The sequence below is a fragment of the Podarcis erhardii genome, assembly GCF_964252035.2.
Source record: "Podarcis erhardii genome assembly, chromosome: 14".
Classification (NCBI taxonomy): domain Eukaryota; kingdom Metazoa; phylum Chordata; class Lepidosauria; order Squamata; family Lacertidae; genus Podarcis; species Podarcis erhardii.
In genome coordinates this window covers 824,877-850,153 of record NC_138503.1, presented here as the reverse complement: position 1 = coordinate 850,153, position 25,277 = coordinate 824,877, and the positions used below count along the sequence as shown (strand labels likewise).

Here is a 25,277-nt window from a genome sequence, read left to right as displayed (position 1 = left end):
CTGGTGGGAAGGTGAATGGTGTTTCCATGTGCTGCTCTAGTTTCGCCAGAAGTGGCTTAGTCATGCTAGCCACATGACCCGGAAAAACTGTCTGCGGACAAACGTCGGCTCCCTCGGCCTGTAAAGCGAGATGAGTGCCACAACCCCAGAGTCGTCTGTGGCTGGACTTAACTATTAGAGGTCCTTTACCTTTTAGGACAATTTTATGGAGCAAGTTACTAGCCATAATGGTTCCATAGAACCTCCTGGTTCAGAGGCAGTATACCTCCAAACACCAGCTGCTGAGGGGGCAAAGGGAGATGATGTAGACCCTTGTTGGATGCTTGATGGAGGCATCTAGCTTTCTATCGTGGAAAACAGGATGCTGGACTGGATGAGCCTTTCATCTGAACTGGTAAAGCTCTTACATTTAATAAGCAATCAACATTTCCACAGCATTTTCAAGTGTTCAAAGCACTTCATATGCAAATCCCCTGCTGTAGCTTCCTCTGGGGGATGTCCCCATTTCTAAAAGTGCATTGTTTCATGAAAATAATACCAGCCAGACTGGTTAGTCTCAAATGTTCTAACTATCATTTTCAGAGGCAGCACCTAGGAAATACTTCTAAGTATCTAACAAATGGCATTTGGGGCACACTAAATTAGAACGCAAAAGTTCTGCAATTCTTGTATCCCTTGAAACTGAAACAATGTCAGGGAAGTGCATGCTGCTGAGTGACCAAATCTTCTAATAAAAATGGAAGGGACAAGTCAAGCCTTGCACTGGCTTGAATGCAACCTTAAACATGCATTTAATAATAATTTAAATAATAATAATTTAAATAATTTAAAGTGTGCTTCCTTGGATGCAAATACTTCCATTCCATTGAGATTCCAGGAGGGTGGGGGTGGGAATTGAGATTTGTATCCCAATGAATTTAGAATGTGAAAAATAGTTGCTGGTACCTCCAGCTTCATAAGGGTGGGGAGGGAGGGGAGAGTGGCTGTGTTTTGTATCTTCCTGCATGCTCAGGCTGAAGAAATCCTTAACATTCTCAGGATCCTCCTCTCCTCTGACAATCAATGTGAATTAAGAGCATCCTGTGCTTTAACAAGCCTTAACTCTTTCCATCATTTCCTCTTGCTGCAATACTGCAGCTGGCGAATACTCCACACCCCTCCTGCTAGTCCCATGTACATACATTCCCCCTTGGCAGTAAAAAAAAGAAAAGATTTTTCTATTACCCCTCATGTTCAGCTCCCCAAGGGGAACAGAATTTTACAGATAACCTGCTGTGGAGTTTCCTAAGATTTGAGCTTTTGCTACTTTCAGCTAAAGGCAATTTGTGTGCAGGGAAGTGATGACTCAGCTGGGAAGAAGTTGGGGGGAGGGAATGATGACAAAAGACACAAACTCTCTGCAAGCATTTCTGGCCGGTGAGGGGGGCTCCTCATTCCCACTCCAGCATTGTCTTTCCTTAAGAGCTCTGGCTCGAAAGAAGCAGCTTTGATCAAAGCCAGCAGCATCAACCTTAGAATCACAGAATCACAGAGTTGGAAGGGACACCAAGGATCATCTAATCCCAGCCCTTGCAATGCAGGAAGCCTGCCCACACTGTCTCGGGGGGGGGGGGGCTCCAGCCACCAACCTTCTGGTTAACAGCCAGACCCACTGACACACTGCGTTGTATGGGGGCCCTTGGCAAACTACAGCTTCCCAGGGTGCCAAGCCAAGACCCTTCCGAGAGAGACGTCATGGGTAATACCTTGGATTTTGTAAAAAGAAAATGCCCTGTTAGATCAGCTCAGAAGCCTGTTTACCGGGTATCCTGTTTCCCGAAGGGGTCCAACCAGATGCCTCTGGGAAGCCCACAAGCAGAATCTGAGCACAACAACACACTCCCCACTTGCAACTTCCAACAAGTGGCACTCAGAAGCTTGTTGCCTCCACCAATGGAGGGAGAGCAGAGTCATCAGGGCCAGCAGCCATCCAAGTCAGTGGCCATCACATTCCTTCCTTCATTCCTTCACTCAATACCTCCTGTGGAAGCACATTCCGCAGTTTAACAATGAGCTGGGGGGGGGGGTAATACGTTCCTTTGACTGTTCTGACTCTTTCAACATTCAGCTTCACTGGATGAATGCAAAGCTTGTAGCATCATTACAAAGGTTTGGTGTGCATGCTTTAAAGTATGTGTATCAGAACATACGGCGGGGGTGGGGGGGTAGCACCTGGCCTGACAGCAACACATGAAAAAAAGATCTAAGGCTCTTAGTAGACCACAAGCTAAACATGAGTTCACACAGGGTTGCAGCAGCAAAAAAGCTAATGCTATTCTAGGCTGCATCAACAGAAATCTAGTGTCCAGATCAAGGGAAGTCACAGTCCCACTCTCTTCTGCCTTGGTTAGACCACACTTGGAATACTGTGTACTATTCTGGACAACACAATTTAGGAAGAATGTTGACAAGCTGGAACATGTGCAGAGGGCAAGCAAGATGGTCAGGGGTCTGTAAACCAAGCCTTATGAGAAACGGTTGAAGGAGCTGGGCATATTTAGCCTGGAAAAGAGGAGACTGAGAGAAGATACTATCAGAAGGCCTCTTCTTCCTTGGAGGTTTTTAAGCAGAGGTTGGGTGGCCATATGTCGGGGTCACTTCCAACTCTAAGATTCTATGTGCATGTAACATACAGTATGTGCTACACCCACACATTCACCACAACACCCATCAACCAGGGTTCAGCACCTCACTCCCTCTGTATCCCTGGCACTCAGTTCTCACAGGATTGTCGGGTTCCATTGTCCCTTTGCACCTTTTAAATTGGATGCTGAGAGTTTTTCTTGCACAAAACAACCTTCATTTAGTCATTTATTTTTAAAAAAGCTCAGAACATGTGACCCAAACAAGGTTAATTGTTTTGGCATCTTATTTCCCATCTGTTTTTGGAGACTTTGGAAAAATACTGCCTTGTATGTACACAATTCAACCAGAGGGGCAAAGGAAGTATTGTCACCCTAACCCCCTCCCAAAAAACACACAGTTTCTGTTTGCTACTTTAAAAACTAAAATACTTACAAGAATTCAGTACCTGCACCCCTTAGGTCAAAACTATACAGCTATGTCTTAAGCCAGCTTTCTCCAGCTGGCGCCCTCCAGCTCTTGGACTCTGATGCCCCCCAGCCCATGCTGGTTGCAGTCCAAAACTAAAGGGGACACTTGTTTAATGACTGCATGGTTATCCTGCATCCCCCATATGGAACGGAAGATGGTATATACATGAGGTTGTTCATATTGCCAGCCCTTCTCCAGTTCAGACACTGGCCAGACCAAAATCTGCTTGCTTTCAGGATGGGGGCTGGCTGTACCATGCACTTTTGGACCTTGCCCAACCACAGCCTTCTCCAACCAACATTTCACACTGGACCTCCCAACAGCTGGAGCCAGCTGGCTTGGCTGATGAGAATTACCAGGATGGACACTTTCAACCCTTCTAAATGCATAAATCAGTTTCATACTATTTATACTGTTTGGGACACAAACAAAGAAAAAAGCTTCCCAAAGTGGGGAATACCTGCCCTCTCCTAGCTTTTTTAAAAAAGAAGACTGAAGGGTTTTTTGGAGTTGGTCACTCCAAAAGGAAGAGGATCAAACCACACTCTCCCGCCTCAGTTCCCCCCCAAGATCAAGGCATTTAGGGAAAGTCCCCGGAGAGCAGCAGAATCCGGAGGCTCAAAGGCGCTGCCTTTGTTAATAGCCTCTCCACTTTTCAGTAGCCCAGATTATTCCATCCAGTGAAGGTGCTCGTGTTTATTTAATGCACCGTCTGCCTCCTTCCCACTAACTCACAGCACTGACGCCAGCTGAATCAGGAAGGATAGATGAAGTTACTGTTTGCCTAAAAGCCTGGGGTCTGACTGGCAAGGAGTAGCATCAGCACTTTGCTCTCTGGACAGCCAGAGGTTCCAGACTCTCTAGACGAGACAGAAGCAGCTGAGCTGCGAACTGTGGCAGCAAAATGGCCATGCATGAGGCATGCTTAGAGCCAGACATGATGCTGGTCTCAAACCAAGGAACTGTGGGTGGGGGTGCTTTTGTTTTAAAAAGGGGCTCCTCAGAGACACATTTCCATCGCCACAAGCCATGCAAGTAGGGATGTGGCAGTGTGTGTGTGTGGGGGGGGTGTCCATGGCCCCTTCAGTTGTTGTTGGACTGTAGCTCCCATCCTCCTTGACGGTTTACCATGCTGGCTGAAGCTCATGGGAGTTGGAGTCCAACACGATTTGGAGGGTCCCCTATGCCTGCCTTACAGACAGAGCAGTGTTGCTCAACAGCACCACCTAGGTTGCAGTACAATATGGGGCTCAGTCAGCTGACACTCTCAGCTGATTCCCAGGGGCCAATCAGGTTCTGCCAAGCATTATAAAGCCACAGCCTCAGCCCCTGCCTTACTGCCTTTCCGCCAGCAGCTTGCCTTGCTGGCAAGGACTTTGCCTGGCTGAGCAACAGCTCCCTTTAGACCCTGGGCTACACTCTGTGCCTCAGCCCCTCCCTCTGCAAAATGGGGAATACTACTGTATTAATGGGAGCAAAAGAGGACAGGCATCTAGTACTGCTGAGGTATTCTGGGAAAAGTTCCAGAATTTTGGATGGCTCAGGGCAACCAACACAGGGCAGTAAACGCTGCAAGAGGACACGAGAAGAGTTCTGCCATATATGAGGCGAGGGGCCCATCACGTCCACCTTCAGGAAGCCTCCAAACTGGACATGAGGGGGAAAGTCCCTTCCTGCTGTTGCTCACTCAGCCACAGGTATTTCAGTGGTACAATGCCTCTGGATAATCATAGAATCATAGAGTTGGAAGAGACCACAAGGGCCATCGAGTCCAACCCCCTGCCAAGCAGGAAACACCATCAGAGCACTCCTGACATATGGTTGTCAAGCCTCTGCTTAAAGATCTCCAAAGAAGGAGACTCCACCACACTCCTTGGCAGCAAATTCCACTGTCGAACAGCTCTTACTGTCAGGAAGTTCTTCCTAATGTTTAGGTGGAATCTTCTTTCTTGTAGTTTGGATCCATTGCTCCGTGTCCGCTTCTCTGGAGCAGCAGAAAACAACCTTTCTCCCTCCTCTATGTGACATCCTTTTATATATTTGAACATGGCTATCATATCACCCCTTAACCTCCTCTTCTCCAGGCTAAACATGCCCAGCTCCCTTAGCCATTCCTCATAAGGCATCGTTTCCAGGCCTTTGACCATTTTGGTTGCCCTCCTCTGGACACGTTCCACTTTGTCAGTGTCCTTCTTGAACTGTGGTGCCCAGAACTGGACACAGTACTCCAGGTGAGGTCTGACCAGAGCAGAATACAGTGGCACTATTACTTCCCTTGATCTAGATGCTATACTCCTATTGATGCAGCCCAGAATTGCATTGGCTTTTTTAGCTGCCGCGTCACACTGTTGGCTCATGTCAAGTTTGTGGTCAACCAAGACTCCTAGATCCTTTTCGCATGTACTGCTCTCAAGCCAGGTGTCACCCATCTTGTATTTGTGCCTCTCATTTTTTTTGCCCAAGTGCAATACTTTACATTTCTCCCTGTTAAAATTCATCTTGTTTGTTTTGGCCCAGTTCTCTAATCTGTCAAGGTCGTTTTGAAGTGTGATCCTGTCCTCTGGGGTGTTAGCCACCCCTCCTACTTTGGTGTCATCTGCAAATTTGATCAGGATGCCCTTGAGTCCATCATCCAAGTCGTTGATAAAGATGTTGAATAAGACCGGGCGTAGTTTTTAGAGGAGGAAAACAAGAAAAAAATATTCTAAACGAAACAGTGGATGTATGATTTTTGTGGTTCATGATGTGGCCTCAGACATGTGATCTTACGGTGAGTTTGGGGTAGCCCAATGCAAAAATCCTGAGGATCCATGTGGATCCGTGCTTTGTAACCACGTTTTAAGTGGGGAGGGAAGGAAAAGAACTCAAGGGACAAGGAGCACGCGTGGGGGGTGTGGAGAAGGATGCTGCTAATAATGCAGGAGAGGCTCCTCTCCGGCTTTGCTCCTTTAGAATAAGCAGGCTCTGCGTCTCTCCCTCCTCCCCGGCAAGGAAACCATGATAGTAACCACTCTGAGACAAATCAAGAAAAATTGCGACCAACACTCTCCCCCAACAAGCGCAGTGAGGTCAAAACACACACACACACGCAGAGAGAGAACTGGCCCTAAAGTCGCAGGGCGCTGGAAGTCGCAGGGGCGCTGGGGGAGTGAACGGGAAGCAAGAGAAGGAGAAGGAGCCCTCACACACACAGAGACACACAGAGTGTCGATTCTAAAGTCGCAGGGGCGCAGGGAGAGCGCAGGGGCGCAGGGAGAGTGAACGGGAAGCAAGAGAAGGAGAAGGAGAAGGAGCCCTCTCTCACACACACAGACACACAGAGTGTCAATTCTAAAGTCGCAGGGGCGCAGGGAGAGTGAACGGGAAGCAAGAGAAGGAGAAGGAGCCCTCACACACACACAGACACACACACAGAGTGTCAATTCTAAAGTCGGAGGGAGGGCGCAGGGGCGCAGGGAGAGTGAACGGGAAGCAGGAGGAGGAGAACGATAGCTCAAGCACACACACACACAGCCCCTACAGTGGCTAATCCAAAATCGGACAGCAAAAAACTGCAGGCAGGGACAGAGAGCACGGGGTTGTTTTAAAGCAGCCAACCCCGCTCTGCTTCTCTCCCTCCTCCCGGCTAGGCTGGCTGAAAAGCTTTGCTGCTACTTAGCAGCTCAGTGGGGAGGAGAGAGGAACATAGAGGACGGGGTTGTTTTAAAGCAGCCAACCCCGCTCTGCTTCTCTCCCTCCTCCCCGGCTCCGCTAGCTGACAGGAGCCACTTACACCCGCTTTGCTGTTTCAAAGTGAGCCACGGACTGCTCACAACTGCAGCAGATTCCCCCGCCATCTGTAGGCATTCGCTCCATAACACGCACAGACATTTCCCCTTACTTTCTAGGAGGAAAAATCTGTGTGTTATGGAGCGAAATTTACGGTAATTATCTGTATTATCCTAATTATATGCACTGCACAACTCTTAATAAACTACAGGGCTGAGTATTATCCTGTACCTATTTTTGGTGCATCACGAACATGGAGCATTTCTCTACAAAACTGATGCATTGACTTGTTACATGCAGTACTCTGGAAAAGTCACAGCTTTTCCCCAACCTACAGATTGCTGTGAGATTATAACTCCTAGCAGCTCTGACCACCATGGCCAATGCTCAGGGGATGATGGGGCGTGTAGTCTACAATGCTTGTTTTACTGTCTGTGTTTAAAAATATCTGCAAGCTTCAACATTACTGCACATCCCAGATCCCACTCATCCCATTTCTCAGTGATGGCAGGTCCCTCTGTTTCCACTTATGGCCAATCGCCCGCCTGGCTGCCGTTAGTAACAAATCATCATCTGTCCATCATCCATGAGTACTTTCTTTCTTACACTGCCAAACAATGCAAACACCAGGCCGAATGACATGTTATAGCCTGGAATTTCCCAGCTATGACCCCACACCATTTCTTACTAATTACACATTCCCGAAAGAGACGTACCAAGCTTATTTCTCGTTAACAAAGAAGTCAGGGATCTAATTTGTTCTCATGCAAATGGTGCTGAGTTTGTTCAGATGCAGAAGACACCAGGCAGTTCCTATCACAGGAGGGAGGTATGGCTTGGCTGCGACGGAACGGGCTCTCTCCAGTGGAACATAATCATTCCTAAACTAACTGGAGCTAGAGATTACCAGCATTCATACAACATACGAAGCACCTGCTGGATCAGGCCAATGGCTCACCTGTTTCCAGCATCCTGTCTCCAGTGGCTAACCAGATGCCTGTGGGAAATCTGCAAACAGAACCTGAGTGTAAGAGCCCCCCCTCCCCCGTGGTTTCCAGCAACTGGCATTCAGAAGCGTTCCTGCCTGACAGGGGAGGCAGAGCAGAGGCATTATGGCCAGGAGGCATGGATAGTCTTCTCTTCCATGAATTTGCCCAAACCTCTCTGAAAGCCACCCAACTTGCCTCCTGTGGGAGTGAGTGCCATAGCTTAACCATGTTCTGTGTGAAGAAGTCCTTTCTTTTATCTGGCCAGAACTGTCTGTATGTCTTGAACCGTCTGAATCTCCAGCTAGAGCTTAGGACAATGCTAGTCTGAAATTGCTAGTCTGCATGAAGACAATACTTTATCCTGATGTTAAATGGACAAATGGTCTATTCATCAGGATAAAGCAGCTTCTTTCTATGTTCCACTGAGCCAACAAGTGCATGTGCCCCAAGGAAAAGGAAGGGGCAGAGCCCACTTGAGCTTGCAGGAAATCCCAGATCACCAAACCATGCTTTGCAGGTTGGGCAGTGCTGTGATATCCAACATCTATAAGTCACCCACACAGCCAAGTGTAGCATCATATTACTGAATCAAGTCATTAACAAAAAAGGAGCCTTTGCTCCCAAGCTAGGCTTAGCTGCACTAAACTTAAATGAGGAAGAACGGAGTCTCCGTTTGTGTGTGTGGTCAAAATGGGCTTCCATTGGCCAAGTTCTGCTGGCACAGCTGCATTTCAGTTAGAACATGCAAGGGACTCCTCAGCAGTTTCCTTGGATCCTGGCCAGCAACTCCGGCGCCTCCCTTGGTCCCACGACGGCTTGGAAAGCGAGGACCTGCCAAATACTGCTCAAATCCAGCTACTGCTACACCAGCCTGGTCAGAATCTGCAATGTTCAATAGCTGGGGCTGGGGGCTGCTCAGAAACAGGAGACTCTCCACTTGGATTTGGAGGATCATTCTGATCTGAGCTCTGCCAGTTGCTGGAGCCATTGAGGGCTCCATTCTACATGGAAGTACATGGAAGCAGCACACAGTTAAACTATGGAACTCCCACAGGAGCAGTGATGGCTATCAAACTGGATGGTTTTAAAAAAGAATGAGGCAGATAGGGGACGATTGATGGTCCAGGTTCTTGAGCTCATTGGCCAGTCAGTGATTCTCTCTGTGAGTCGGCGTCTGCGCTACGTCTTGAAGCTGGAGCAACAGGGAGACCACAGGAGGGGAGAGGGCTGCTCTTGTGCTCAAATCCCGCTTGCAGGTTTCCTTGGGGGCATCCGGTTGGCCACTGTGAGAACAGGAGGCTGGACCAGCTGGACCCCTTTGGCCGGATCCAGCAGGTGCTCTGCTTTGGTTCTTAAGAGAAGGTCTCCAGAGCTGCATCTCTTATTGTTTAACTTTCTTTCACTAGCAGCAGCAGCAGCAGCAGCAGCAGCAGCAGCGGGAAAATAGGCTTCCTCCTGCTTGCCTCTCCTTGCAAGCAAGAGGGGAGGGAAAGGGTGTTTGATTCCCTGAGACTCGGTCAGAAAGAAAGAAAGTGATCTGAAGGGAGGGGAGCTGGAGGACAGGAAGACTTGGAACGTCTGGTTCCAACATGTGGCACAAACAAGTTGTTAAGCCCTCTTGCACAACAACAGCATGGAGTCTGTAAGCAAATCCAACACATTTCCACTTCCTAACCTGATGCCTCTGGGAAGCCTGTCAGGGCAAAGGCCCTCTTCACCTGAGGTCCCCACAGACTGGTATCCAGAGCCTGCTCCCTCTGAGTGCTGGAAGATTCAGGACAGATAAAAGGAAGTCCATCTGTGCACAGTGCAGAGTTAAACCATGGAACTCACTCCCACAAAATGCAGTGATGACCACCAACTTGCCTGGTTAAAAGAGGACTAGATAAATTCATGGAGAGAGCTGATGATGGCTCCTAGCCACCATGGCTACGTTCTGCCTCCATGGTCGGAGGCAGCCATGCTTATGGATTTTTATTTTATTTATATATCACCCTATACCTGGAGGTTTTAGGGTGGTGACGAGGGGAGGGGACTCAAGTGCTTGAATCCCACTTGCAGGTTCCCCACAGACATCTGGCTGGCCACTGTGGGAACAGGATACTGGCCTAGAGGGGCCCCCATGGGCCGAATCCAGCAGGCTCCTCTTAGTGCTTCTGTTCTCTAAACCTGGACGTGGCATAGAACCATCATGACAGCAGCGACTGATGGCCTTATTTACTCATTTGCTTAGAGAACTGTTTTACTCACTCTTAAGCCCCCTAAAGGCTCTCATGACAACAGCTCAGTAATCCCCAACAGAAGAGCACCCAACCTCTTTTTAAAAACCTCCAATAAAGAAGAGTTCACCACCTGCTGAAGTAGTCTGTTCCACTGCCAAACAGCTGTTACCATCAGAAAGTTCTTTCTAATGCTTCTTAACAGTTTGGTCCAGTGGAGAGAATGAGTGTTTCTAGAGGGCAACAGCATAAAAACCACCTCCTGAGCTGTAGCCAATGCCTGTGCCAGCCCCAGCCATGTTCGCGAGTGACTGACAGCTGCCATCTGCTCCCCATCCACATGGTACTGGCCCATTTCTCTTCCTTCCTGCTAATCCGAATATTTGTGGCACACACGTTCTCTGCTCCCTCAAAAGGACAGGGTCAGATCTTTGGGGCTTAAGTTAAAGGAAGGCAATTTCAGCAGAACATTGGACAAAACTCTGAAACCGTAACAGCAGCAGGACATCAGAGCCGACTCCCCTTGGGGGCAGGCTGGCTCTCCCTCGCTTGGACGGTCAAGCACAGGCCAGAAGCCATACTTGGGGGTGCCCAATCACAGCTCTGGGCTGTCTGCATCAAGCAAGGGGTTGAGGGCTTTTTCAGTCCAAGGCCTGCAGTCCCTCCCGGGTAATCTTTTGCATCCTCCTTAAAGCCATCCAAATTGGTGGCCATCACTGCCTTCTGTGGGAGCAAGTTCCATTGCTCAACTATGTGCTGCATGAAGAAATACTTTTTTATTGGTCCTGAAAACTTTATTAATGGGGGGGGCAGTAAGCAGTATTGCTTAGCTGGAACCTGTTGCCCCTGGGGCTCCTACTCTCCAGGTTCTTTGGGGGGGTCTTTTCCACCAGGAATACAAGTCTTGGGGTTGAAAGAGACAGAGCTGTGGTGCCAACAGATGACTGCTTACCTCAAAGGGGAAATCTGTGGCCAGAACCTTGCACAGGCTTTCCGGTGTGCAGGAATAACTCTGCAGTCCCACAAATTTAAACTGAAAGGGAAGAAAGAAAGAAAAAAAAGAAAGATCAGAACTACAAGTGCTCACATCTGAGACTCTCCCATTCATCTCTCAATGGCTGAATGGAACCTCCAGATTCAGAGGCAGTGTATCTCTGAATCCCTGTTGCTGAGAAGGCTGCTGCACACAAGGAAAGGGCTATGCTCCCCTCACTGGAGGAATCCTCTTTGGTGGGTGACCTGGAGCTCCCACAGCAAAGCATCTTAGAGGAGCAGCCTGTGTTGAAGAACCAGGGGGCATGCCCGAGGGACCCAGCTTTCCCACTGGAGAGCCTTCTGATAGCCTGTGGCTGAGCCATGGGCTATGTGGCTGGAGGGCCACAGGTTCCCCATCCAGACTCCCACCAGTCCAGCCAGCATTATGATGGTTATTATTGTTGTTGTTGCTATTATTATTATTAATAATTTAAATTATACACTGCTATAAAATAGATGGTGAAGATGGGTGTTAGACACAGAACATACACATGGAGTTGGGGACCCACATTTCTTTCTTCAACAAGCCTTTAAACGGTGTTCAGCTCTCCAAAGTTTCCCAGAGAAGCAGTCAGCTGGCAGTGGAGAGCCATTTCTGAAATCTTTCCAGACCAGAAGCCCTGTGTGGTTACAAGGGGGAAACCGTATCTTTGTGTGTGTAAACCAGAGAAAAGTGGGGGTTGGAGTGTCCAAGAAAGAGCATAGCTGGCAGGAATCCTGAAGAGGAGCACCCTATGCTGCAGCATTTTGTTGCAGCAATTAGTCCAGGGGTCAGCAAACTTTTTCAGCAGGGGGCCAGTCCACTGTCCCTCAGATCTTATGGGGGGCTGGACTATATTTTGGAGGGGGGGAAATGAACGAATTCCTATGCCCCACAAATAACCCAGAGATGCATTTTCAATAAAAGGACACATTCTACTCACATAAAAACATGCTGATTCCCAGACCATCTGTAGGCCGGATTGAGAAGGCAATTGGGCTGGATCCGGCCCCTGGGCCTTAAGTTTGCCTACCCATGAGTTAGTCCTTCAAACATAAAAGTCATCCACCTGAGACTAATGTTCTAAGGGGCTCTTTAGCACACTGTGAGTCAAATCAAACAGTATTCCTTTTCTTCATCAAAGCCTTCTACAAACTGAAACCTGGAGAGATGTGCTATTTGCTAAAGTTTCCCTGTACAGAAGGCAGACAGATTCTGCCCCTGCCAGCTTCTCCTGCCCACAGTATAGGCACCAGGAGAACGCCCCCCCCCCCCACCAAAAGAAGGTAGGTGGTTTCTGTTTACATCTGCCTTTGTAACAGGGAGATTAAAAGCAGGGATGAAGTCAGCTAATACCCAAATAGTAAGGAAGGAGGCACACACAATTTAATCTTCCGGAAGGTTTGCCTTATGCCCGGAAGGTGGTATTTCACCATTGAGAGATGTTACTGTGTCCAAGATTGGCAGGTCCAGGATAAGCAATTCTTTACTGAATTGATCTACATCATATACACTGGGGTGGGGAACCTCAGTCAGGGGGCCAAATCCTTCCCAGACTTGTAGCCAGAGGAGCTGCTTTATAGATGTTTGATTTCTTCTTTGCAATGAGAAGAGAACAAAATTGTATACCTTGCAACTAGGCTGCTGCATTGCTGGCTGGCAGCTGCTTAGCAACTGGAAATAATACTACTACTAGTAATAAACATTTAGACCTCCTGCCTGGCCCCCAGAAGTCCCCCCAGGCCATTCCCCTCACTGTTTCTGCTTTGTACCCAGAGTGTTTTTTCCTGGCTGCAATGTGTCCTTGAACTCTGATCCCGCCTCTTGCTTGTCTGGATGGATAATAATAATAATAATAATAATAATAATAATAATAGATTATTTATACCCCGCCCATCTGGCTGGGCTTCCCCAGACACTCTGGGCGGCTTCCGTTTAGGGCTTTAAAGGTCAGCACCAACACTTTGAATTGTGCTCGGAAACGTACTGGGAGCCAATGTAGGTCTTTCAAGACCAGTGTTATATGGTATCGGTGGCCACTTCCAGTCACCTGTCTAGCTGCCACATTCTGGATTAGTTGTAGTTTCCGGGTCACTTTCAAAGGTAGCCCCATGTAGAGCGCATTGCAGTAGTCCAAGCGGGAGATAACTAGAGCATGCACCACTCTGGCGAGGCAGTCTGCGGGCAGATAGGGTCTCAGCCTGCATACCAGATGGAGCTGGTAAACAGCTGCCCTGGACACAGAATTGACCTGCGCCTCCATGGGCAGCTGTGAGTCCACAACAACTCCGAGGCTGCGCACCTGGTCCTTCAGGGGCACAGTTACCCCATTCAAGACCAGGGAGTCCTCCACACCCGCCCGCCTCCTGTCCCCCCAAAACAGTACTTCTATCTTGTCAGGATTCAACCTCAATCTGTTAGCTGCCATCCATCCTCCAACTGCCTCCAGACACTCACACAGGACCTTCACCGCCGTCACTGGTTCTTATTTGAAAGAGAAGTAGAGCTGGGTATCATCCGCATATTGATGAACACCCAATACAAACCCCCTGATGATCTCTCCCTGCAGCTGCATGTAGATGTTGAAAAGCATGGGGGGAGAGGACAGAATCCTGAGGCACCCCACAAGTGAGAGCCCAGGGGTCTGAACACTCATCCCCCAACACCACTTTCTGGACACAGCCCAGGAGGCAGGCATGGAACCACTGTATAACAGTGCCCCCAGCTCCCAGCCCCTCTAGACGATCCAGAAGGATGTTATGGTCGATGGTATCAAATGCTGCTGAGAGAACCAGCAGAACTAGGAAACAGCTCTCACTTTTGTCCCTAGCCTGCCTCTGGAGATCATCGACCAGTGCGACCAAGGCAGTTTCAATCCCATGATGAGGCCTGATTCCCAACTGGAAGGGATCCAAATGGTCCACTTCTTCCAGGCGTGCCTGGAGTTGTTCAGCAACCACTTGCTCAATCACCTTGCCCAAGAATGGAAGATTTGAGACTGGGCGATAGTTGGCCATATTGGCCGCATCTAAAGATGGTTTTTAAAGAAGCGGTTTAATAACCACCTCTTTCAGCAGATCTGGGATGGCTCCCTCACAGAGAGAAGCATTCACCATCCCACGAATCCCATTGCCCAGCCCTTCCCGGCTAGCTTTTATAAGCCAGGATGGGCAAGGATCAAGGAGACAGGTGGTTGGTTTCACTTGTCCAAGCAGCCTGTCCACATCCTCGGGGGTAACAGATTGGAATTGATACCACACAACTTGACTAGACAGGACTCTAGCACTCTCCCGCCCCGGCCCTGCTCCCACGGTGGAGTCTACTTCTTCCCAAATCTGAGCGACTTTATCTGCAAAAAACTTTGCAAAATCATTGCAGGAAATATTGTGGCCTATACTGGGCCCCGATGTAGCAGGTTGTTCCGCTAAATTGCGAACCACCTGAAAGAGTCTCCTGCTGCTGTTTTCTGCAGATGCAATAGAGGCGGTGAAGAAAGTCTTCTTTGCCGTCGCTACCGCCACTTGGTAGGCTCAACATTGAGCTTTAACCCGTGTCCGGTCAGCTTCAGAATGAGTTATCCGCCACCAGCACTCTTGCCATCACAGCGATTGTTTCATTGCCTTCAAATCTGTGGAAAACCACGGGGCTGTCTGGGCTCCATGCAATCAGAGAGGGTGCTTCGGAGCCAAACAGTCAATAGCCCCGGTTAACTCCACATTCCAGCAGGCCACCAGGGAATCAGCTGAAAGGCCATCAACATGGGATAAAGCATCCCCTGCCACTCTCTGGAAACCATTTGGATCCATTAAGTGGTGGGGGCGGACCATCCAAATCGGTCCCACCTCCCCGCAGAGGGGAAGGGTCGCGGATGACAAAGAAGGGTGGATGATCCTGTGTAGAAGCTAGCACATGGTGCAAAAGCGAAGTCTATAGCTTTGTTCTCTGCACACTGTTGCCTCTGGCCCTGCCCACCAGCAGCATGTGGCCCTCAGAAAGCTGCCCAGAAGGGAATGTGGCCCTTGACCTGAGAAAGTTTCCTCTCCGATATATTGCCACAGCAAACTCTATTCTCCATGTGCCTGCCAGCCCTTGCGCATCCAAAACCAACAGCGCCCAAGCACAAGGAGAAGGCATCAGCGAGTTTGCGGGTAAACCCAAAGGTATGCAGAAGCACCCACACAAAAAATAATAATTAAAAAATATTTAGGGAAGAACACCCTGCACCGGGGGAAAAAAAGCAGATTGAAGGCTGAGCATGCTGGCTGGTGGCAGGGGAGGGGGGAACAGGACAGAACACCAGGGATGGGGAGGGTAAATGGAATGGAGTATCCTGTAAGGGGGCCCTGAACAGGAAGACTTCACAGCAGATTATTTCCTTGCAGGTCTCACTTGTCTAGAACATCCACACTTCTGGGCAAAAAGGACTTACTGGATTAAGACGGCTTTTCTTTCCCAGGCCATCCTCTTCCTGCATTTTTGAATGCAGCCAATAGAACCTGAAGTCTGTCTGGGGGGAAAAAGAGAGGAGGAGGAGGAGTTTGGACTTGATATCCCACCTTTCACTCCCCTTAAGGAGTCTCAAAGCAGCTAACAATCTCCTTTCCCTTCCTCCCCCACAACAAACACTCTGTGAGGTGAGAGACTTCAGAGAAGTGTGACTGGACCAAGGTCAGCCAGCAGCTGCATGTGGAGGAGCGGGGAAGCAAACCCGGTTCACCAGATTACGGGTCCACCGCTCTTAACCACTACACCATGCTGGCCAGGAGGGTCATGTTAGGGGACTAAATGATAAGCAGCAGCCTCAAGAGCTCTGCCCTGAATATGGGAAATCCATCTGAATTTCTATGAGCTCCGCATGGAACAACCCCAAAAGGAGGCAACACAGAAGCTTTGTAGAAGCAGAGCAACTGCTTCTGCTCTGGATTGTGAAGCAAACTATCATGACTTCAACAGAATCCCTTATCTTGCTAAGCTCTTTTGTTGGTTATAGATTAAAAGAAAGTATATGGAGAGGTGGCCAAGACAAACAGGGATCCACTATTTAGGGCTGGTCTTGGTCGCCATGCCAAAAACCACAGTCAGCTGAAGATCGGAAGCTGCAGCCAGCGCAGAATGCTGCAGCATGGTTGCTGACATGAGCGAGGCCCTGTCAGCGTATTAACACCTCTGCTCAGAGATCTGCACTGGCTGCCAATTTGTTACTGGGCCATGTTCAAGGTGTCACTATTAGTATTTAAGTCCCATAATGGCTTGGGTCTACTTTGCTCCCAGAATTGTTTTACCTCTTATATGCCCCCCATTAAATAAAAAAAATTTAAATTTAACTATGGGGCAACATCTCCAAAAACACCATTACAGGTGAGTTTTAGCAGAATCCAGGAAGTGTCTCAGAAAGGGAACAGAGAGGAGGAAACAGCTGCCAGGGATGCAAGCCAGTGGCAGGACCAGAGGCAAAAAGGTACCTGGCAGTCGTACACAGGGTGTCCCCGCCAACACATCACATCGAGGATGTAGTACATCTGCTGGGCCTCGCTGTAGATGCAGTCCAGGATTGTGTATTCTTCACACAAGAAGAGGCAAGAGATTAATCTCGGCCAGTGGTTCCCAAACTTCTTTGGGCCACTGTCCCTTGCTTCCATACACTTATTCCCAGTGCTCCCTACCCTATAACAGGCATTATTCAGAATAGTTGTTTGCACAACCACTAAAGAAGAGAATTACACAATAAAATTCAAAATTTTGTTGTTGTTTAGTCGTTTAGTCGTGTCCGACTCTTCGTGACCCCATGGACCAGAGCACGCCAGGCACTTCTGTGGCGAAGTTGCCGTGGCAAAGGGGCTTGAATAACTCAGAGAAGCTATGAACTATGCCGAGCAGGGAACCCAAGATGAACAGGTCATAGTGGAGAGTTTTGACCAAACGTGATCCACCTGGAGGAGGAACCGGCAAGCCACTCCAGTATCCCTGCCAAGAAAACTCCATGGACAAAGACAACAGGCAAAATTCAAAATAGGAATGAATAATTGCACATTTAAAATCCAGTTAAAACTATTTGCTTTAGTTAATTCAGCCAAACTAAGGAAAGTGATCCTGAAGTTGCAAGAAAACAATGTTATAACAATGAACAATACAAATATGAAGAAACTTTGATCAAATTTACTCTAAGCTGTATAAAGCTCAAACAATCTTGGGGGGGGGGTCAGGGTCAGGTAGATGATTACTTGCAAAAACAACATCCAGCAAAAATCTGACTCTCCCAAAAATAGATAAATAAAAATCAATGGCCCTTTAACAATTCAGGTGTTATGTGATGCTATTAAAAAATCCAAGAAAGAAAAGGTACAGCGGCCAGCTGCTAACTACAACCCTTACAACAAGGACAATGAATAATATACTCATATACCAGATAGCTAAAAAGAGGCCAACATCCTACTTATACCTAAAGAGGGACAAGATTTGACCTCAGTAAAAAAAATATCAGCCAATCTTATTACTGAACAGTGACTATAAATTATTTGGAGTGATTTTGGCAGCAAGTGTTTTTTTTATTTTTTACAAGACTGGTCATGATGTATAATTTTTTTTATAGATTTTTTTATAGATTTTTACCTAAAAGACAGTTAAGAGACAATGTCAGAAATATGTTAGATATTTTGGAGTATTTGAACTGTCAGAACAAGAAGCTGTATTGATTTTTTGGGATACAGAAAAAGCTTTTGACATTGTGAACTGGGAATTTCTGTTTAGAGCTTTGCAAGAAATGAACTTTGGAGATTTCATTAAATGGGTGAAATTGATTTATTAAGCAGAAGACAGCTCACATAATTGTTAAATGAGAATTAACAAAACCTTGTGAGATACAGAAGGGAACAAGGCAAGGGTGCCAACTGTCACCATTGCTTTTCATTTTGGTTTTGGAAGTCTTGCTTAGAGATATTAGACAAGATGAGAGAATTAAGGGGATAAAGATTAAAAAGGGAAACTACGTTAGGAGTTTTGCAGATGATCTGATGATAGTTCTGGAAAACCCATTACAGGGAGTGGAAACTCTTATGAATAAATTAAAGGAATTTGGCATGCTAGTAAGTTTTAAGGTTAATCATTAGAAAATGAAAATTTTAATAAAGAATATGACTACAGAAGAACAAGACTTTGACAGAGAAAACTGAATTTCAAATTGACAAAAAAGTAAAGTACTTAGGTATTAACCATGAGAAATTTGAATTGTATGTTGTTTCAAAATAATTATGTTAAGACATGGGTGGAAATTTAAAAAGAGATGTTAAGATGGAATAAATTATAACTGTCCTTGTTGGGTAGAATTTCTGCGATAAAGATTAATATATTGCCCAGAATGATGTTCTTGTTCCAAACAATACCTGTTATAGCTAATGACTTATCGCTCAAGCAATGGCAAAAAGAAAAGAAAAAACCCATGGAAAGTGGGTAATGAATGGTACACGAAAGTTGGTTTTGAGTAAGGACCTGGAGTGTCTCTTTCAAGCAGATCTTTGCCCATTGGGAGATTGCAAAAAGGGAGGGGAATCAAGAAGTTACCTTTCCCTGTTGCTGAAGTACGGCGACTCCCACCTGGCAAAAGAGAAGGGAATCGGTTGACACAGAAACCGCTTTTGGTGTAAGCTGCAGTGGAGCCCTGGAAGGAGAGAAGAGAGGGAGGAGGAGGAGGAAGGGATCAAGAACAAACAAGAGTGATTCCCCCCCCCCCACTGTAAAAGGACTTCCTAAATGTATACTCCAAGTAGGGGGGGGGAGGCCCCCAAACCCCACATATATTTTATTATGTTTATAACCTCCCTTTTCTTCCATTGTGGAGCCCAAGGCAGTATTGCATGTGGTAGTAGTAGTAGTAGTAGTAGTAATAATAATAATAATAATAATAATAATAATAATAGTAACAACAACAAGAATAATTGTACCCCACCCATCTGTCTGGGTTGCTGTAGGCACTATGGGTTGTTTCTAACATATATAAAAACATAACAAAACATTACACATCAAAAGGCTTCCCTATACAGGGCTGCCTTCCGATGTCTTCTATAAGCCAGATAGTTGTTTATCTCCTTGGCATCTGGTGGGAGGGCATTCCACAGGGCAGGCATGACTCCCAAGAAGGCCCTCTGCCTGGTTCCCTGTAGCTTCGCTTCTCGCGCGGTGAGGGAACTGCCAGAAGGCTCTCGGCGCTGGATCTCAGTGTCCAGGCTGAACGATGGGGGTGGAGACGCTCCTTCAGGTTTTCAAACCGCCTGTTCAGACCCAGAACTGCTTAGCTTTAGCCTCATGTGCCTTTAGACCAGCTAGCTTCAACCTTTTCACACTCAGGACCCACTTTCAACCCAAATATGCATTTGGGGACCCATTTCTTAATCTTTTTACCATATATTTGCATGGTGGTAGTACTCCTATTGTGACCCACTTTGGATCAGGCTGTAACCCACTAGTGGGTCCTTCCCCAACAGTTGAAGACCATTACTTGAGACTGTACCTTGGAACTGTATTACTGTTGAAACTCATTGCAGTGATGCCTGCTCTCATTTCTTTTTTAAAAAAGAAACACATTAAGAGAAAATTATGGTTTTTTTAACAGCAGGAGTGGGGGACCTCTAGCCCATGGGCCAACTCTGGCCTGCCAGGCCATTCCTGGCAAGCCATGCCAACAGATGCCAAGCGGATGCTGGAGGAAGGATGGAGAGATTGGCTCCTCCCTCCGCCAGCTTGCTGACTCACCTATATGTAATTATTTGTCACCTACAGTGATCATGCAAGTTGTTAAAAACAAGGCTGGGATCACAAAAATGTTAAAGGCCACAAACACAATGCACAATTAAACAAACCTATCAACAAAACAGTAGATAAGAAGCAGCAGGGAAAACAAGTTCTTAGAAATCATCAAAATACTTCTTAAAATGGAGTGTGTGTTTTTAAAATTAAAAAAAATGCTCTGTTAAGCCCTGTTAAAATGCAGCTTGTTCAGATGGGGCGAGATGGAACAGATCCATTTCATAGTCTTGGAGGAGTTACACATGCAATAAGCCTTTGGACACGGACGCAAGAGTTGCCTGATTTCAAAGGTTCCTCAACCCCAGCTTGCCAAGCTATTAGAATGTGGCAGGAAGACAATTTACAAAGCAGCAAGATAAAAACTCTTCCTTGGTTTGTCTTGTGGTAGAAGCCATGGTCTCTTACCTGAGATGCCACAATAAGAGCCCTCTTCCCCACAGGGCACACCACCAGCAGCCACTCCTGCACCAAATCTGGGGGCACGTCAATCAGCCATTCAGACAGCATCAGCTACAAAGGCAGTAAAGAAAATTGTTCACTTGTAGCACTGGGGGAAATGGCAAATGTCACAGCCTTCCCTGGCCTGGTGCCTGCCAGACACTGTAGGACTACCACTCCCATCAGCCCCAAGCAGCATGGCCAATGGTCAGGGATGATGGGAGATGCAGCTGGGAAAAAGTGGAGGCACCAGTCTGGGAAAGCGTGGCGCAGAAGGAGAAATGCAACTAGAAACCTTACTGGTTAAAGCCAGGCCTGAACAGCTGTCAAGGCTATGAGATGGCCATAATCCAGCGGCAGAGCACTTGCTTAGCATGCAGGAGGCCTCAGGTTCATTCTCCCCTGGAAAGGACTTCCGCCCAAGAGCCTGGCAACCCAGTCAGTACTGAGCCAGCACTGGATTGATGATCTGAGGATACCTTCTCTGTTCCTCTTTATTTTTATTAATCCTGGCCCAAAGAGCCACTAGATGAAGCAAACCCCAGAACTGCCACAATGAAGCAAACCGCAGAGCTCTAGGCACCTCTTGGGGTTTGAGATGGAGGAAGCTGCTGTGGTCAGGAGTGTTGAAGTTTCAAATTCCAAGAATGAGGGATGCTAAAAAGTTGCAATGTGGCTCAGGAATTCTAAAGATACTTTGATTGATTGATTGATTGATTGATTGATTGATAAGATTGACTGCTTGGTAAGTAAAATATGTGTAAAATTGCATAGAAAACAAAAAAAATGATTGCCAAGTGCTTGAAGTTTTATTATTCATTATTATTGTTGTTATTATTAATCACTTTTCAGAAGGTAAAAGTAAAAGTCTTTCATTTTCTGAAAGCTGTTTATATGCTTCTTAATCAAAGGTAGACTTACTAAGCTAAATGTTTTCCAATCACAAAAATAATTGCAAGTGTGAACTCACACCCAAAAACATATTTTTAAGATCCCTCACTGAAGAAATGTACAAAAATTAAGTTTCTCCCCCTAAAATGACAATTCCTGCCTACTGCTGTAGATCTAAGTCAGGATTCCTCAAACTCAGCCCACCAGAGACTACAATTCCCATCATCCCAGACCACTGGTTCTGCTACCTAGGGATCATGGGAGTTGTAGGCCAATAACATCTGGAGGGCTGAGTTTGAGGAAGGCTGCTCTAAGCCACTTCCTTGGCTGGCTGGCAAGAAGGGAGAAAGAGAAAGCTTATCGCTCAGCAAAGGCTGATAAGAAAGGCCTCCTTTTGCAGAGAAAGCCATAACAAGCTGGCACCTGCTTATGGACAGCATTGAAACAGAACGTGCTTCCCAAACCAGTGGAATTAGGGTATAAAACTTAAAGAACCCTGGCTGCATTTGTCCCTAGAAAACTAAGCAAACAAAGTAAGTCGAAGGCCCTCAACAGCCCTCACAGTAAAGCCAACCAAGGCTTCCCTCTCGCCTTCACCCCAAGGGCTCACTGAGTAAGCCCTGCACTGGCAACTATGAAGGACTCTTCAAATTTAAAATGCTTTGTCGCTTCAAAGTTGCCATGAAACTTCAGCATCCCAGGAACTCTTATGTTGCAGGGCTAGAGGGATTTGAGGATGGAACCATCCGTAGGGGGAGACTAGCTTTGTCCTCGTGGTTTGTGGGCTTTTGCTATCATTTTCATATGACTTTTTAAAAATTCCTTTGCTATTTATTACACTGAGTATTATATCATTCCCTTTTTGTGGTTCTTTCTTGCTAAATTACTTCAGAATTCACAGTAATGATTAGGATAATTTAAAATGCAGGGTTTGATTTTCATTTTAGTTTTAAAAAAAGCAAACAACCCCGCATTTTTGTAAGTCATATGGAGACTATTTTTTATTAGGAGACTCATAAATGAAATAAAATCTATAAATGAGAAATAGTCACATTAATATCACATAAGGGTCATCCCTCAAGTAGTTTATTCTTTATGTTTATTTTCCCACTTTTCCTAGGTTGACCATTGTACATGAGTAAACTCTTTAATTAAGCATAGAACTGTAGAGTTGAAAGGGTCCTCAGGGTCATCTAGTCCAACCCTTGCAATGCAGAAATCTCAACTGGATCTGTTTCAGTTACAACTTTCAAGCTGTATAAACACCATACATTTAAAGAACATCCTCCTTAACTCCAAAAAGAACAATGGGAAATGTAGTTTGCTAAAGGTCCTAGGAGTTCTGTGAGAGGCAAACTACAGTTCCCAGGGGTTTAAATGTATGGTGTGTACATAGCCTGAATCTGTGGCCCTCTGCGGTTCCACTTTCTCTTTCTATAATGCTCCCAGATGACCATAATTCCATTGCTTGTACTCAAAACCACAAAGGAGAAAAATCAAATAAGGTTGTAGTCAACCAAGTTCTACTCAGAGGAGATCCACTGACATGAATGTACTCAAGTTAGTCATGTCCATTAATTTCTATCCTTAGGATTCGATATAACCCAAAATCTATTAACACTATACCAACTACAGTGGTGCCTCGCAAGACGAAATTAATCCGTTCCGTGAGGCTCTTCGTATAGCGGTTTTTTCGTCTTGCGAAGCAAGCCCATTGACAGCTTAGCGGATTAGCGCTATTAGCGGTTTAGCGGCTTTAGCGGATCAGCTGATAAGCGGCTTAGGGCTTAGGAAAAGGGGGGGGGGAGGGAAAAAACCCCGCAGGAACTTGCAAGACATTTTCATCTTGCGAAGCAAGCCCATAGGGAAATTCGTTTTGCGAAGCGCCTCCAAAACGGAAAACCCTTTCGTCTAGCGGGTTTTCCGTCTTGCGAGGCGTTCGTCTTGCGGGGCACCACTGTATACAAAAACAACAACAACCCACTCTCTTAATGGTGGTTATTATTTCTTAGATTTATAATCAGTCAGACAAACTTATTTGCTAAAAAAAGCTTGATCACTACAAAATACCAGATTGAGAAAGTTATAGTCTAGCACATGTGACCTCCAATATACTAGAATTTTTTGTCTGATTTTCAGGGCACCTAGAGCAAACAGAGCACAATTTATCCCTAACAATCAATACTTGGCAAATTTCTTTCCAGCAATTCAAAAAGAAAACTGTCCAAAAATCCTATTTAAAACCCTACGGTAGTTATATACAAGGAGCAATATAACAGTATATTAACAGTATATTCCAGTATATTCCACCTCTGCTTGGTCACAAACACATTAAATGGTGTTGGATTTATAGTCATTCATCAATAAACATTTCCTGGAGAGCTTACAACACAATATAGAATAGCATTAAAAACCAATGGCAAATGACATGAAAATATTTCCTTCCCTAAAGAAAGGAAAAATTGTTCACAACCTGGATTTAAAATATAGTGTGAAAGTCTATGCTGACTATATGAATGCACCTAACATATTAATTAGGACCGTATCAGCAAATAATAGAGGAACGGAAACCATGCATTGTCCAAGGGAGGTACAAATCTAGTTCATTCCAACACCAAACTAATTGGTTTGATTGGGATTGTAAAAAGTCTCCTACAGTTGCAAATATGCCAGAAAAATCAAGACAAATCACTCTCCAAAGATTATCAAGGAATTTATAAATAAGAAACACAGGAAGCAAATTAGGGATAAGAAAAGCGCTTTTCAGAGACACTTTTGGCTTAGCTCCTCTCTCTCTCAATATATATAACTCAGCCTTTTGGGGGGGAATTAATTTATAATTGTTTGAACAGAGATAATTTTTTATTAAGTTCCCAGTTTGTCAGATTAGATTGGGGGAAGTATTTGTACCTCATCTTTTTAATTCTGACCCGCTTCCTCAGGTAGATCAATCATTAGGCTCCTCTCAGAACCACAAATCTACAGCCTCCTGCCTCCACTCTAAAGAGCCAGAAACTTGAATTCACATTTTGCTAACAAATAAGGCACTGGGGAAAATTATGTCCCAGGAGGGAAATAATCAGAATGATACCTCATATACACAAAAGCAACAAGGGCTGGCTTCTATTTGGAGCCCAGTTTTCCCCTTGCTCAGTTTTCCTCTCTGCTACCAGTCCCCCTCACCTGGTTGGCGTAGCGTTTTGGTAGCTTCGTCCCGACTTCCATCTCCATGTCTGCACTGTCTGCACCTGCCCCCTCCTTCTCCTTCTCCTCCTCGGTGCCTGTCCAATCATCCTCTGCCAGCCTCCTAGCATGGTTGACATAATCCAATCGCTTACTTGTCAGGAGAAAGAAAAAGAAGGAAAGATTTGAAATTTCCCACCAACTTAGATAGGAAAGAAAATTCTTTATATCCTTTTCCTGCTGCCCAGTAACAATAGCTTTCGGGGTGACATACAAACAAAACAGTAATATTTTATTTAAAATATATATACAAAAATTTAAAAAATCCAATAAAACAAGGGTAAAAGACAAAACAAAACAAAATCAGTAAACAATGCAACTACAGTGGTGCCTCGCAAGACGAACGCCTCGGAAGACGAAAAACTCGCTAGACGGGTGCAGCTGATGGACTATATGCAACTGGCAGAGATGACTGGCAGAATCCGAGACCTGGGAGAAGAAAGGATTGAAGAGGATTGGAAGAAATTTAAGATTTATCTACAAAAATATTGTAATTTGGTTGAATGTTAAGAAGGATGCTTGATCATAAAATAATTGGCCACCACTAAATTAGACCGGAATTTGACGATAATTGAGATTAAGGAAAATATAAACCCTCTGGAGAATTGTTAGACTATTTTTAAATGAGTGGAAATAAGATGGTAAATAAGATGATAATTTGCTTGAAAAAATCATTCAACAATGTAAGTGGGAGCAGGAGACGTGAGGAAGTCCAAAGAAGTTATGAGATGTTGTTATGACATAACTAATGTTGTCTATTATCTGTGCATTTCTTTTATAAAAAAACCTTAATAAATATTTATTTAAAAAAAAAAAAGAAAA

General features: G+C 45.8%; 1 protein-coding gene across 5 annotated transcripts in view; it reads right to left on the bottom strand.

The window, feature by feature from the left end:
- SNUPN (snurportin 1) overlaps positions 1-25,277 on the bottom strand; it is a 38,216-nt gene that overhangs the window by 5,565 nt on the left and 7,374 nt on the right. For 2 of the 5 annotated variants that reach the window (XM_081839199.1, XM_081839201.1), the window contains 6 exons: positions 24,396-24,545; positions 20,289-20,393; positions 18,642-18,738; positions 16,547-16,644; positions 15,514-15,591; positions 11,022-11,102 (listed from right to left, as the gene is read on the bottom strand). In XM_081839199.1, the coding sequence (XP_081695325.1) occupies positions 11,022-11,102; positions 15,514-15,591; positions 16,547-16,644; positions 18,642-18,738; positions 20,289-20,393; positions 24,396-24,545 (609 nt within the window). Of the gene's footprint in view, positions 1-7,072; positions 7,469-9,525; positions 9,615-11,021; positions 11,103-15,513; positions 15,592-16,546; positions 16,645-18,641; positions 18,739-20,288; positions 20,394-24,395; positions 24,550-25,277 lie in introns of those variants that run through there. The other 3 variants (XM_081839203.1, XM_081839202.1, XM_081839200.1) reach the window with 3 other exon arrangements.